Source organism: Elephantulus edwardii, unplaced genomic scaffold, assembly GCF_000299155.1.
Source record: "Elephantulus edwardii isolate Elephantulus edwardi_28Jun2011 unplaced genomic scaffold, EleEdw1.0 scaffold00096, whole genome shotgun sequence".
NCBI classification, from domain to species: Eukaryota; Metazoa; Chordata; class Mammalia; order Macroscelidea; family Macroscelididae; genus Elephantulus; species Elephantulus edwardii.
The window spans coordinates 1270888-1287115 of NW_006399846.1; the positions used below are offsets into that span (position 1 = coordinate 1270888).

Sequence of the window (16228 nt, forward strand, 5' to 3'; positions counted from 1 at the left end):
GGGAAGGCCCGACAGCCGTCGAGAATGAGGAGGGGGGCAGGGTGGTCGGGGTCCTTAATGCCTAGGAGGACTGTACTTAGGATGCTTGTTCAGACATGGGGGACAGGGAGTATTATTCCGTCCAAGACTTCGGGAGAGGATGATTCTTGGTGGGGGAGGTAGGAAACTGAGAGGCTTGGAAAAATTTTCCATGACCCTCATTGAACAGTTTGAAGAGCTGCTCTTCTTTCCCTAAAGGGTGGAGGAGAACATCTGAAAAAGCGTTGAGATGGTCAGTTAAAATATTTGAGAGGGACGGCGTTCTGACAGTACCTGCACTGAGGGACTCGCAGTGTGACAACTCAGGCTGTATGCAGAAGCCTGACCGCCCCCAAGTATCTGAGCCTGCAAATCTTTTACAGTGTGGAGCCCCCTGGAGCTAAGATCAGGATGTTCCGCTTCATGAGGGACGGGGAGCCTGAGGATCCCATGTTCCTGATGTGAGTGTTCCTTCCCTCTCATGTTCAGAGCACTGTGTCACTCCAAGCCTCTGAGGAGTCAGACTCAGCTATTTCCCATGGCTGGGAACGATTGGAACTAGGATAGCTGGATAACCCCACTCTAGCTCCCTCCAACTTAAAGAGAAAGTAATTTGCATCTGTATTACTCTGTCCTTATGACTTTTTTTTTTTGAGAGTGGGGTTGGGTGGAAGGTCTCAACTGCATGTGGTTCTGTCAGCCAAACTATATTCCCTCCTTAGGGACCCTTTTGCCATTCACCGTCAGCATATGAGCCGAATGCTGTCAGGTGGCTTTGGATATAGCCCCTTCCTCAGCATCACAGATGGCAACATGCCAGCGACCAGACCTGCCAGCCGTAGGATGCAGGTAATGATGTTACAAAATACCTGACTTCTGAAGGTTAGGAGATTTATTAGTGAAAGATTAGACTTTGTATTTTTCACACAGCTGCCAATTTAGCAAATGTCTTATAGGAGTGAACGAAGTTGGATAAATAGAAATTAACACAGGCTGACCCTCAAAATAAAATTAATGTCTTCACTTTCTCAATTCTGTATTTCTGAAACCACTTCCATGGCAAAAAATTTTCTCTCACTCTCTTCTCTCAGCCTTAACTTATCCATAGCACTTGGCACTTTATGGTCCCTGCTCACCTAGTCAGTGGAACCTCAAGGACTGCGCATGAATTAACCTCTTTTTTAAACCCAGGTGTGAGCCCTATGCAATCCCTACTTCTTGAGCTGTTTTGAAAAAACAAAGGCATCTTGATTGCTTCATTTACTTTAGGAAATGCCAGTCAAAAGACCAAACCAAGCTATCTGTTTCACAGAAGCAGTTAGAAAGAAAAAGTCTGATTTTCTTTTGACAGGGATAGAACATAAGCCAAGACCTTATACCTGGTTTGAGATTATAATGAGAATGGATATGGTTTTCAATTTTTTTTTCCCCTTATGTATTCTTAGGCTGGGGCAGTGTCTCCTTTCGGGATGTTGGGAATGGTAAGTCCTTATTTTTGCAAGTTCTCAGACACAGTTTCCTTTCGTTCTTATTTTTAAAAAGGGTTCTGTGGCATAGCCTTGTGGGTAACCCCAGGATCTTATTTAGAGTGTTCACGAAGTTGTGAGCCTACTGGGTGCTATTACTCTCCCCCCCTTTTTTTTAGTTGATGCCAGTATATTTATTTACTCTAAAGGTTGTTATTTTAAGAAGGGAGGTGCAGTTGAATGTCCATCTAGAAATGGTTTTTACTAGATTTTGAAATCATTTCACATTCTGCGTTTTTATAGGGCACTCTGGTGCCAAGTCCACAGGGCACTGTACTACTAACCCAAAGACTGCACCTCTCGGGCTGTTCAAATCCACTAGCAGCTTCAAGGGTAAACGATGGGCACTCTCCTCCAGTACTGTTGACAACCACAGAAACCCACTGGAGGGTCAGCTATGAGTCAATTCCATCTTGAGATTTTAACCTTTTTAAAGATCAGACTCTGTTAGCTTTGGGCCATTTCCTAGCCATCTTAGCTAAACCAGACTCAAGGCTACTGAGTTGATTCTAAGTCATGGGACTCTACATAGAGTTTCTAAGGCTGGAGATCCTAGTAGGAACAGATTGCCTCTTTTTTTCTCTCAAAGAATGGCTGGTGGATTTAAACTGCTGACCTTTTGGATAATAGCCCAATACATAAGCCACCAAGGCTCCTTACACTTCTAAGATGCAGAGAAATGGGGTAAGCAGGAGGAGAGAAAATTGGGTCAGGGTAGCCATAGAGATCAAGAAGGAGGTTGGCAGTATGTGGGAAGAGAAATATCGATGTTCTGATAAGAAATATCAGTCTATATAAGAGGGTGTGAAAAAGTCTTTGCTTCCCTCAAAATTTTATTTTTGTTAATATACAAATCAAAACATAACACCAGTCCATAAGTTTCTACATGTATTATTTAGTGAAACCAGTTACATCCTGTAAGTTGTTTGACCATTATCACCTTCCTTTCTAAGTTACTCTTCTTCCTTTTTTTTTTTAATGTGTGTACCATCTAATTGGATCTGACTGGTACAGGAAGCGATTGTTCCTCCTTTTTCAGCAGAGCATCTGGTGGATTTGAACCACGCACCTCAGGGATTGCAGTGCAGTTTCCTGCCACTAGGCCATCTGAGCTCGCCCCTTCCATTTATAAACTCACTGTTCCTTAAGGTTCCATCCACCCTACTGAGTTGTTGTCATTTTGATCCTATGTAAATAGTTTCTAAAATAGCCTAATGTTCAAAACAGACATATTTTACTAGGTAAGAGCTAAACTATTATTTGGCTTTAAGAAGACTTTGTGTATATTTTTGGTTTAAGGGTTAAAGATTATCTCAGGGCAATAAATTTTCAGGAGTTTATCTGGCCTCCATGTCTCTAATGACTGTGACAGTTGGAAAGCCTGTTTAGCATTTCCCCTTATTGATCACAATTATTCTTTGGGCTCTTTGATCATATAATAACTAGCAGTGATAGCCAAACACCATATTGTTCTTCTGGTCTTATAGCATAAGGATCAGTGAAAGAGCAGCAGTCATTTGGTGTGATAAAAGAACAGAACTATGTAGCCGTGTGGCCAGTGGGTACCTACTCTCTGAGCACTGACTTTGGTTTCCTGTTTTCGGTCTCTTTCTTCCAGTCAGGTGGCTTCATGGACATGTTTGGGATGATGAACGACATGATTGGGAACATGGTGAGACTGGTCCTCCTACCCTTCCCTAGCCTTGGTTTCAGTGATGCTGACAATACTTGAGTCCTCTGAGGTGCAGGAGTGGTGAAAGAGTATTAGGAAAAGGGGCCAAGAAGGATAAAGTTAACTGAACTCAGCACTGGAGTCCTTTATTTACCTTCACGCTTGAGCATGAAGAAGCAGCTTTCCTAAGTATACTGTTAGGGAGCTCTGGTAGCCTACTGGTAAGAAGATCTCCTGCAATCTCAAAGGCTTACGGCTTAAATCTGTCAGCTGCTCCACAGGAGGATGGGCAATCTTCTCCTGTGCAATTTACTGCCTCTCAAAACCTGCTGAGGTTCAGCTGAGTAGGTTCTGACTCGATGACACCACAAATACACAGTTAATTTCTTAAGGCTCCTTCTATTTATTTTAGACCCAGAGGGCTTTAGGGGCTAATAGTGAAGTCTAATATTTTTCTTAGATATGCAGATGAAGGGTGGGGCCCTTTTTCCTGAAGCGTGGACTTCCTTCTCCAGAGATGAAACTCTTCTCTATTCAGTATTCTCATACCCTTTCCTCCTCAGGAACACATGACAGCTGGAGGCAATTGCCAGACCTTTTCTTCCTCCACTGTCATCTCCTATTCCAATACGGGGGATGGTGCTCCCAAGGTCTACCAAGAGACATCAGAAATGCGCTCAGCACCAGGCGGCGTGAGTTGGGCAGTTCTCCTGTCCCAGGGAGGGCAGGATTTTAGTGGTTTTCCCTGTTTGGTGTAGCCAAGTTTGGAACAGCTAGCTGAATGTTCATGTTGTGCTTTCATCCCAGATCCGGGAGACTCGGAGAACTGTACGAGACTCAGACAGTGGACTAGAGCAGATGTCCATTGGGCATCACATTCGAGACAGGGCTCACATCCTCCAGCGTTCCCGAAATCATCGTACAGGAGACCAAGAAGAGCGGCAGGACTACATCAACCTGGATGAGAGTGAGCCCACTTCCCCCTGCTTCACTGTTTCCCCTTCTTTGCCCAACAGCCCTTAGTCCAGTTCTTGTCAACTAGGAGCTTTCTCTTCCAACATTTTGGGCAAAATTATGGATGAACCCCTAATTCTTGCCTCACTTAGAGCCCTGTTGTCACCCAAAGGGTGTTGACAATGTCTTCAACAAAAAGAGACAAACTTTGTCACCTAAGTCAGTATTGATAGTACTCCACACACCTCTATCTGGATCTTTCCTCCCCCTTTCTTTTCACTTAATCTTTTCCAAATTGACAGATTCTTATTAAATATTTACTTAGGTTATTGCCATAGTTGTTGTTGTTAAGTGCCATCGAGTCAAGTACAGCCACCCTATGAACCGTGTTCTATAACTTGTCATTTCTCTAATGTTCATGGAGTTTCCCAAGGCCTGTTGTTTAAGAACTGAATGCCAATCCTGCTTCCAGGCCCGTCTTAATCTGGGAGTTCTGCCACCTCCTGTCCACCATGGGTAACCATTACGGCATTTGACACACCAGTTGTTAGATATAAAAAAAGAAAGGAATTAGTACCAAGAAACGAACAGGCCTTTATTGCACTGTCTGAGGGATGCCTGAGAGGGACGCCAAGTGACCCAGCAGCATGGCACGCAGACAGGATCAAAATGGAGGCCTGGGGAGAACTAAGATGGTATTTCTCCGAATTTGACACGTTAATTAAGTAAGGTTTTAGCACCTTTTTTCCAAGCTCAGACCTTTATCAGGATCCATTGTCTGGTATGACCAGCTTAGATGTTATGAAGTTTCTCAGGAAGTGATCAAGCTTGGGGGTGGTGGCGCAACTGCCATATTCTTCCTTCACCAGTGGCACAGCATTCAGTTCCACAGCAAGCCCAAGTTTACCTTAACTGCAGAAAACTGACAGACCAGTGCTCCACCACTTAGAACAAGGTTCTTCCCAAACACAGTTAACACCAGTGGCCCTCAGGCCAAACTCTTTTAAAACAAAGGCCTGCCCACCACGTTCTGATTGACTTAAACAAGAGGCTTCCAGCCCACAGATTGTTAGCTAAATCCGGTGACCAGTTAGCTCACACATGATTGTAAATGAAATTAAAAATGACCTAGGAGTTGACTAAGCAGTTTACTTCTGACTTTCAATTAAATCAAGAAAACCTACCCTTCAGAATCCAGCTGCTTCACACATGATTCCTAAACTGGAGACTTAATCAGGGCCCAACCAACTTTAAATACAAAGGCCTGCCTACCAGTCCTGATTGCCTTAAATGAGCCTTCCAGCCCACAGCTGATTGTTAGCTAAATCCTGTTTGGTCATTTTTTATTTCGTTCACAATCGTGTGTGAGCTGACTGGTCACCAGGCATTGCTATAGAGTTTTAGCCAATTCATGGCTGACTATTGGATTTCCAAGGCTGTAAATTGCATGGGAAGAGATTGTCTTTATCCTTTGGAACATCTGGTGGATTTAAATGACCATTGGGGCAAGAACTTTGGGCTAGCAGCACAACTTTTTACAGAGTATGCAGTCAGAACTCCTTAGGCTCTGGTGCTTTACTGGCAAGAAGTTGTGCTGCCAATCCAAAGATAAATGAGGTAGTTCAAATATACCACCTGCACAGTGGGGAACAGATGGGCAGTCTCCTCCTGTGTGAATTATAGCCCCTGAAAACCCACTGGAGGGAGGGTCAGTTCCAACTTCGTGGCATACAATAACTGATTACCAATTCATTATTTCTTTTCCTGGAACCATGCTTCACTCAAAAGTTGCTGCTTTCCCCAAGACATCTTTCACTCTCCTCTCCCATCATTTGCTCACTCTCATATCTGCCTCTAGACAGTGTATTTGTATCAAGTTTGGTCTCCTTATTTCTCTAGGTGAGGCTGCAGCATTTGATGATGAGTGGCGGAGGGAAACTTCCAGATTCCGGCAGCAACGCCCTCTGGAATTTCGACGGCATGAGGCTTCAGGGGGTGCGGGACGACGGGCTGAGGGGCCTCCCCGCCTGGCTATACAGGGACCTGAGGACTCCCCTTCCCGACAGTCCCGACGCTATGACTGGTGAAAACCCCAGGCCCTCAGCCTCTCCGGTAAATATCAGCTGGTGAGGAACCTTGGGGAACACACCAGCATGACTGGGGCAGGGTACCGGTCCTCATTTTTTATAATGCCATGAGTAGAAGCAATACAGGTGTCTACCAAACACTGTTTACAGTGTAGCTGGCATGGAATGAAAAACACTCTCCGTGGAATAGGGGATCAAACCCCAGCTGTGACACTTGTATTTTCTATTTCTTTTGACTTCTTTTCTTTTCTCTCCAGGTACAAACTGTGAGAGGCTGAGAAGTCAGTCCCCGAGATAACTCTGCCCTCCAACTCCTACCCCCAATTTAATATTAAATTAATAGGCAAGCTGCCCCCCCTTCCTCCCTGGGGGACTCAGGGAGAACTTTTCACAGCCCTTTTACCTATTTTTCCGTCTTTAAGTCCCATATCATAATGACTCCTCCTGTATCCACTAACTTGATTTTTCACTTTGCTGCTCCATCATCCCATCACTTCCCCCATTCTGCCCTTGCCATGCAGTGAAGGAAAGGGTTTTTTGGGGTAAGGTCCAGGTCCTCTATCCCTCATCTCTCCTGGGTTTTTGTCCACCTCTTCCTCAGAGCCCCTGCTGCAGGAGCCACAGCCCTGGTCCAGGACTGTGGAGGGAGAAGACTGGTCTCATTCCTAACTCTTCATCCTCAACTCACCCTCACACATCACAAATATCTTCCCTATACCCTTCCTTGCCTTTAATTTTGATTTGTGCAACTTGTAACCAACTAGGTGTTTATGGAATAAAGAAGGATGGAAAAAAGACTAAATAGGATTCTGCCTGTACTTTTGTTCTTGAATAATTTCTACCCACTTGTCTCCTTCTCAGAGTTCAAGCCCCAGGCCTCAGTGGTGGTGACAGTGGAATGTGTCAGAATACTAGTGCAGACAAACGGAAGCAGGGCTGAAAAATTCATTCTTGCTGGCTCTGCCTCAGTTTTTGCTGTAACTTGATGCTCTTTGGTAGGAAGTAGTATCGTGTTGAGTAAAAAGTGACCCTAGCTGACTCTCCGGCGGGTTTTCAGAGGCAGTTAATTGCACAGGTGGAGACTGCCAATCTTTTCTCCCACAGAGAAGTAGGGTGTACCTGATGAGTATTTAAGGGATTGTTCCCTCTTGCTTCTTGGACATAGTTGCTTCCCTGGACTGTGGGAACACATAGTATACATGCAGGAGGAACCCACATGACCTGAACTTACAGACCCTGATGGGGGAGGAACTTGGGCAATTTGAGCGCAGAAAAAGAGACCGGAGAAGAAAGCTAACCTGGAACCAGAGCAGTGCTGGAAGGGTATAAGGAGCTCTCACATTTCCCCTCAAGATTTTCTCTCTTGTTGACCTGGCCTAGCCAAATAGGTCATTCTGTTCATCCTGGGAACTTAGTTCACAATAATAAATATTTGGAAACTCTGATTATGGTTTCTTTATAAAAATCTTGCCTGTGCAGTGGGTCGATCAGAAGCAAGACGATACTCTGAAGGCTGTACATTGATGGACAAGTAGATTCTGGGGGATGAGTCATCTGTCTGGTTACTCAATCACAGAGACATCAGGTTGACTTAAACATCCAGGTACTAACTTCCTGATCTAGTGCAGTGAACTCAATATTTGATTTTTTAAAAAAACAATCCCAAAACTGGTGAAAGTTCATAATCAGGACTGAAAGAAAGAACTCCAGAGCTAGAAGACTAGGGATCTTAGAAGTCACATTGGATTGATAAACTGGATGACAGAACTCTAAAGTATACAATAGTGCTCATTGCTGCCACTAACCCAGTCATGTGGTTTGGGGTGGGTTATCCACTTTCCTGGATCTCAGTTAAGTAGGTCCTTTCTAGCTAATTTTAGACATAGTCTACAATCTAAAATTTCCACCTGGGTTTCCATTGCAGTCTTAGTAGGGGCTCTGCAGTGAGGAACACCTTTCACTCCAGAACTTTCTGAGATGTGTGACTAGTTCTCAGGAGGACATTAGGTACTAGTACAGTGAAGTGTTCTAGATCCATCAGTCTGGTCCCTTCTGGTCCATCCTGTGGAGTGAGGACTAGAGAGTTAAGAGAGGAACTATGGAGGGATGGTGACATGTCATTTAAGATCTGTCTCCAGCCTAAGACAAGGGTCACCCCTACACCCCTTTGTTTTGACAGATGTCCAGAGGATACAAACTTAGAAAGATTATTTCTTCGACCCCAGAAAATCATAGTTTGAAGAGGCTGATATGTGTTGGGAAATGAAACAGAATTGTATGTTCTCTTGTGTCTTCAAGTCAACCAAATCAGCAGGTTTTCAGAGGCTGTATATTGCACTGAAGGAGATTGACCATCTGTGTCCCACAGAATGGCTGGTAGATTTGATCTGCCTTTGGGTTGATGGTGTAAATTTTTACCAGAGCTCCCCAAACTGAATAGTATGTTCTTACTAGGGGCCATCTAGGTGACTGACACATAGCAGGCCTATGAGCAATGCATCTGAAGCCTGTGCTATCCTGTGCCATTCTCATCTCTGATATACTTGAGCCCATTGTTATAATCATTACATTGATCATCTTTTTGAGGGTTGTCTTCTCTTTTACTGACCCTCTACTTCTCCAGGCTTAAGGTCTTTTTACCCCCCAAGGACAGAGAAGTATAATTATGAATTATAATTTGACCTCGGTATCTCAGTAAGACCTAGTTCCACCACTTTGCTATGAACCTAGGAAAGATTCTAAACTGGTCTAAAGAGGAGTTTTCTGATTTGTAAAGTGAAACTTTCTAGGCACAGGTGGTAGGGGCAGATGGATTTGTATCTCAGAATTGTGGAAGAAAAAGGTGCCCTGGATCAGATGCAAAGAAAGCATGTGATAATGCATGGGGTACAATTACTGAATAAGACAGGGCAAGATGGTGCAACCACTGGAAAATGGTGTGGCACTTTCTAAAAAAGTTGCAAATGGAGATACCATTTGACCCAGCAATTCCACTACTGGCAATATATCCTAAAGAGACCATAACCGACATCCAAGCAGATATATACACATCGATGTTTACTGTGGCTTTGTTCACAATAATAAGGAGTTGGAAACAACCCAAGTGCCCATCAACAAATGAATGGATAGAGAAGCTGTGGTATATTCACACAATGGAATACTATGCTGCATTGAAGAACAAAGAACTCATGCAATATTTAAAATGGGTGACCCTGGAGGACATTATGCTGACTGAAATATCTCAGTCACAAAAGGACAAATACTGCATGGTGCCACTGTTGTAGAATGGAACTGACATCAGGGTTGGGTTAAGACTGAGAAAAACTGGATAAATTATGTATACGGCATTGAAACAGATGAGGGAGAGAACAATTTAAAAGCGATATATGATAGGGTATTATGGTTATCAAAAGAGTCCAGAATGAAGGTTGCATAATGGAGTGTACTCAGGGAGGCTGAGGGCAGGGGTTGTGGGGGGATTGTATACCAATGAAAGAATTTTACTTTTCAAAGAGGAGTGAAGTGGGGGGGGGGCTGGGCAGGGAGAAAAGTACAACAATAAATGAATGGAAATCCAAAATCTCTGTAAATGTTCATTAAAATTAATAAAATTTAAGAAAGACAGGGCAAGAGCTGTGCATTTTAAAGGACTCCGCTGCTAACCAAAAGGTTAGCGGTTCAAACTCACCACTGTGGGAGAAAATGGGCAGTCTGCTTCCACAGGGATTTAAAGCCTGGAAAACTTTACAAGACAGTTCGACTTTGTAAACTAAATTGGCCTACAGACCCAGGAGCTGATCTATACATTCCAAGTCTGTTTAAATGCACCAAAAGGTCCTGCTTTTATTCTTCCCATTCTGAGAATGGGTAGTTTCAGAGCTGAGGAAGCAACAGGGTGCTAGGATTCCCCCCCCCCAGTTACATTTTCTTAGAAATCATTCAGGTCATTAAATATGAGAAATGAGATATGAGGCTGCACTAGAAAGGGGAGCTAAAGATGGATTAAGAGAGCCTGGATTTAAAAGTGGCAGAATTTCTAATATATAGGAAGAAAAACAACTAACAAGCACAGGAAAAGATGACTTTATGTACTTGGTCCTTGAAGGGGTCTTCCAACCAGCTTTCATTCCTAGACAAGCGTGGTGGGGGTAGGAGATGGAGCTGATACAGCTGGAAGGACGTTCACCCTCAGGAACCTAGGGAGCTGGCCAAGACACTAGACTGTGAGACGGCAGCAAGTGATGAAGGCTGGCTATGGGAGGGAAGGAGGAGACAGTTGACTGTAGAAGGCTTGCCCTTGTCCCTCCCTCTGGGCTCAGTGTCTGAACTGAGAGCAACTGGATTAGCATTCAGAATTCTGTTCCCCTCAAGATCGATCCTTTTTTTTTCAAAGACAGGGTTTTTAATTTAAATTTAATACACACTCTAACTCTTTACTCATAAGGCAGAGTTACTACTAATCATACTTGAATGTTACAAAATTAAAGATTTCACAAAACATTAAAGATCTTTGCAATAAGATACAGGATATAAGAGGCTTCGAAGATAAAATACATTGTTGATTATTAGAAAACAATTAACTATCTGTTCTCCAGTGTTTCATTTGGTCCTTACTGTAGGTCATTGGAAGTTATTAAAGTTTTGTGAAGCTGAAAAGAACTGGGAGCATATGAATGTTTGTTTCCAATCTACTGATTTTTTAAAAAGTAGTCTAGAAGAAGTTTATCTTTTACTTTTCAAAGAGAGGAGTGAACTGGGGGGAGGGGGGGTAAAGAAAAAAGTGCAACAATGAATGAAAATCCAAAATCTCTGTAAATGTTCATTAAAATGAATAAAATAAAATTTTAAAAAAGGAGTCTATTTGTTAAAAATTACTAAAGCACTAAACATGTCAATAAAAGTTAGAAATTATTTAGTGTATGATGAGTTTATTCAAGATCTTTCTTGATAACCTAGTCTTTCAGAGTGGGGAATCCTCCCAGTATCCATCCCTTTCCCCTTACCGCCTACATTGTGAGTGGCCATCTGGAGAGCTTGCAGGTTGTGGACACTCATGAAGATGTCAGCCAGGAGGTCAATCAAAGGATAAGGGGCTTAGAAACTTGGACATATGAAACTGGAGGATAGCATATAAGACAGACAAGGAAAGGACTGTAGGGATGGGACAGGGTTGAAAATCAAAGATAAAAAGGTGACACTTAGGTGAAAAATGGTTTGATGATAGTAAGTAGGGTGTGTTCTTAGGAAACTAATGCTGATCTTGGATAAAAATCCTAGATTTGGTGAAGGAAATTGTCAGTCCACAGGGAACATGGCAGGGAAAGTCAGAAGCTAACCTTAATTTAGAGAAATCCAGTATAGTGATACAACCATTTCAGAGTTGAGAGAGACCTAAGGTAGAGTCTACTCTGGAAGCCCCTGAATATGGTAGCAGATGAGAGTGATCATTCCAGGTCTACTGGAGCAGACTCCTTGGAAATTGGGGCAAGTGCAAGAATCTTTTTTTAATCTCCCCAGATGGTTCTTATATAGTTTAGCAACAGTTACAGATGTCATCCAAACCCCATCCCTATTCTGCTTAAGAAAAAGAAACAGAAGTTATCAGCATGGCTCAGCTACTTAGCAACATAGGGAAGAGCCAGTCCTCAAAATCTAAATGGATACAAAGATATTAATGTGTTTACAAATTATTGAATATCAATACTCATTTAAACGATAAACTCCTTGATGGTTTTAAAAATAATGTCTATTCAAATTTACCCAAGCAATAGCATGTTATTTAAAATCACTGACACCGTTATGTTAGTAACCTGTTTTTATGTGCCCTCAAGTCACTTATGGCTCATAGCGATCCTATGTACAACAGCCCTAAATTCTGCTCTGCGCTGTGCCAATTGCACTGTCTCTGACACACCCACCCCAATTACCCTAGTAACTGAATCAATCCACTTCATAGAAGGTCGTCTTCTCCTGTGCTGTCCCTCCACCCTCCCAAGCATGACGTCCCTCTCCAAGGACTGTTCCTTCCTTGCAATATGTCCAAAGTATGTCAGATGAAGCTTCAGAAACCTTGCCTCCAAAGAGTAACCTGGTCTAACCCTCTCTAGGATTAACCTGTTTGCTTTCTTGGCAGTCCATGGTACATTCATACTCAATACTCTTCTCCAGCACCATAGCTCAAAGGAATAAATTCTCCTTCTATCCTCCCTTGTCATTGTCCAGCTCTCTGATGCATAGCAAGTGATTGCAAAGACCATGGCCTGTATCAAACGCACCTTGGTCTCCAGAGAGACACCATTGCTCTTCAGTACTTTGGAGAGGTCCCTAAGAGCAGACTTTCCCATGGCAATGCGCCTTTTAATTTCCTGGCTGCTGGTGCCAAGACTGTTGACTGTGGAGCTAAGCAAACTAAAGCTGTGTACAATCTCAATCTCTTCACCATCCATCCTGATGCTGCCGATTGGTCCAGTGGTGAGAATCTTTGTCTTCTTGACATTGAGCCTCAATCCATATTGTAGGCTGCAGTCCTTGAGGCTCTGCAGCAGGCGCTTCAGGTCCTCCTCAGTTTCAGCAAGAAGGGTTGTGTCATCCGCATAACGCAGACTGTTGATAAATCGTCCACCAATCTTGACCCCACATTTCTCCTCATAGAGCCCAGCCTCCCGGATAATCTGTTCTGCATATAGGCTGAAAAGGTATGGAGATAGGATGCATCCCTGGCGTACGCCCTTCCCAAATTTGAACCATGCAGTGTTCCCTTGCTCTGTTCTGACGACTGCCTCCTGGTCCAAGTATAGGTTTCACATTAGAACGATGAAGTGTTCTGGGATTCCCATTCTTCTCAGAGTCAGCCATAGTTTGTTATGATCCACACAGTCAAATGCTTTGCATAGTCAATGAAACACAGATAGACATTCCTCTGGTATTCCCTACATTCAGCTAAGATCCATCTAACATCAGCTACAATATCCCTAGTACCACGACCCCTTCTAAACCCAGCCTGGACTTCTGGTAGTTCTCTGTTGATGTGCTGTTCCAGTCTTTTTTGGATAATCTTCAGTAAAATCTTGCTTGCACGTGAAATCAGTGAGATTGTTCTGTAGTTTCCACATTCGGTTGGGTCACCTTTCTTTGGGATAGGAACAAATATAGATCTCTTCCAGTCAGTTGGCCAAGTGGTTGTTCTCCAGATTTCTTGGCACAACTTGGTGAGCACATCCAGGGCAGCATCTGTTAGGTGAAATATGTCAATTGGTATACCATCTATTCCTGGAGACTTATTTTTTGCCATTTCTTTCAAAGCAGCCTGAACTTCTTCTTTCATCACCATAGGCTCTTGCTCATATGTTGTTTCATGAAATTCTTCTGTCTTCCAATTCCTTTCGATACAGTAACTCAGTATATTCTTTCCATCTTCTTTTAATACTTCCTGGATCATTTAACATTCTGCCAAAAGCATCCTTGATTATAGCAACTCGAGGTTTAAATTTGTTTAAAACCCACTAGGGGTTCAAATAGGAGTCAATTCTGACTCGATGGTAAACAACAACAACCTTCTCCAGAGTGGCTGTACCAGCAAGTTAAAAGAGTTTCAGTTACTTCACAAAATCTCTAGCATTTTGGTATTGTCTTTTTTTATGTTTGGTTTTACATTAGCCACTTTTATAGGTATATCAGAGTGTGACTTTAATTTGCATTTCCTTTATGAGTAATAATATTGAGCATCTTTCCATATGCTTATTTGCCAACAGTACAGCTTTTTTTAAAAAGCTTTTACTGTGATCTCGTAATGTTGTTGTTTGTTGTTTAATGCTGTCGAGTCGTAGACGACTCATAGCGACGCTATGAACGAACAGCCTGAGCACTGTTCGTACATAAGAGTTTCCGGAGGCAAGCCATTTTGGAAGTGGATGCCGCTCCTGCTTTCAGGCTTGATTTAGTCGGGAAGCTCCAGCCAACACTGTCCACCATGGGTGCCCATTACCACGACTGGCACATCACTGTCACAGGCTTCAGCATCACAGCAACCACGAGTTACCTCTGTACAGCAACACACAGACCAGTGCTATACCACCTAGATCAAAAATGTATGAACACATTTTAGAACCATATATAGAACAACAAAAAAAGACACCTAAAATTGCGGGGTGGGGGTATAAAAAAACTATTGCTTGCAACAACTTTTTACTTCATTGATTGTTTCTAGTTGGATACACTTTGTAGAAGAGTAATATTATCACCTTTTAACATGATCTGATCCAGTTGTCCTCTTGACTTAGAATGAATCTCTTCTGCATCATCTAATATAAGGTTCATATACTCCTCTAAATCTATGACACAGCCCTCTCTATCTGCGTATTCACTTGCTTATATAGGCACACTTGAAATCGGGGATTAATCTTGCAAATATCTGAAGATGAGGTTGATGGGCTGCACCATCATCTGCACTTTCTGACCCTGGTCATCATAGTAGAAGCTCACAAAGACCAGACACACTAGCTCCGAAAGCAACTTCAAACAACCTTTTGATGGATTGTCTGTTAGGTCTTTATTCCAAGTTTTAAAAAACTCAGGTTGGTTTCCATGTTTTTAAAAACATAATTCTATTTGTGTATCTTTTTGTAAGATTTGTTTTACCAACATAGTTATCATACCATGCATATAAGAGAATGAAATACTGGCTAGGTGTTATGTACAGTCAATGCCATGTGCAGCCTTTGACCTTCATCAGAGAGTGCTTCAGATTATCTTTAATCTGGCAAGGTGTGTCACTTGCATATTACAGATTGTTAATAAATCTTCATCTCCAACCCTCATGATCTATTCTTTTTTATGTAATCCAGCTCCTCAGATTCTTTGGTAGAAATTGCAAATATTTCCTCCCATTCTGTAGCATATACTTTTCTCCTCTTAACTGTGTGTTTCTCAGAGGAACAGTTTTCAATTTTGATGAAGTTCAGCTTACATTTTTTTTTCCTCTTATGGATCTGACTTCTTGTGTTAAGTCTAAGAACTCTGACTAACCCCAAGTAACGAAGATTCTTTTAAGCTAAAGAAGCTTTATTAAGGGGTCTCCTGGGTGTGATTCCTTGGTCTGCCGAGAGAGAAACCGGCAGAGGGATAGACCAGGGAAATACCGCACCCTAAAGTGGATTAGGGCAGGTTTTATAGTGAGGATCTTTAGGGAGAAAAGGGAAGGACATTCCACTGTGGTTTAGCCAGGTGGATGATCTTCTAGGGAGGGAGGGAAGGGACACTACATGGTAGTTTAGGCTGTTCACTCCCTTTGTTGACATGTTAATATTCCTTGAATCCTTTGTTCTCCCTTTGACTTTGGTCCCACCCTGACATCCCAGCCTCTTTAGTGAGATAAAAAGGGTAACGTATTCTTTCTGGCTACTTCCTGCTCAACAGAAGCAAAGATCTAGGGCTCCGAGGCTGGACTGGGATGGCCCAGGACCAGTAGCCAGAGGAGAATATGGATGTCACAGGAGCTGGTTTAAGCTGGTCATTTCTTTTATCCTGTGAAGTAAGAATTTTAAAAGGCAGGGAGTGATTAGTAACAATATGTTTATGATTATTACTGGTCCTAGAAAAGGAAGAACTCAGGCTAGAAGTGGGTTCTCGAGCCAATTTGAGAGAAAGCTTGTGGTTTTTCACCTGTTTGTTAACTCTTTGGCTAACTTTGTTAGTTTAGAGACATTTCCTTCTCCTAGTCCTGACGAGTTCACATAGTAGCAACATTCCTCTCTCAAGAACAAATAGGTGCCCTCATTCTCTGCAGTCAGAAGGGTTAGAGTTCCCCAATTTTGAAGGGCAAACTAAGACTTTTAAAATGTCTAACAGCTGGAGAGAGAATGATCGAATTTTGCACAATGACTTATTCATAGCAAATACATTTTTTAAGAGGCATAAACGCAGGTTATATACCTGGATTTCACCTGATGGCATGCATAGGAATCAGATCGATT

General features: G+C 42.6%; 1 protein-coding gene across 1 annotated transcript; it reads left to right on the forward strand.

Annotated features, from left to right (window-relative positions):
- The first annotated feature begins 429 nt into the window (after window positions 1-429).
- On the forward strand, window positions 430-6257 carry MLF2 (myeloid leukemia factor 2). The gene is made up of 7 exons (XM_006891265.1): window positions 430-479; window positions 741-867; window positions 1464-1499; window positions 3163-3216; window positions 3780-3908; window positions 4024-4183; window positions 6070-6257. Exons 1-7 carry the CDS (start codon window positions 430-432, stop codon window positions 6255-6257), a joined length of 744 nt encoding a protein of 247 aa, XP_006891327.1.
- The last annotated feature ends 9971 nt before the right edge of the window (window positions 6258-16228 follow it).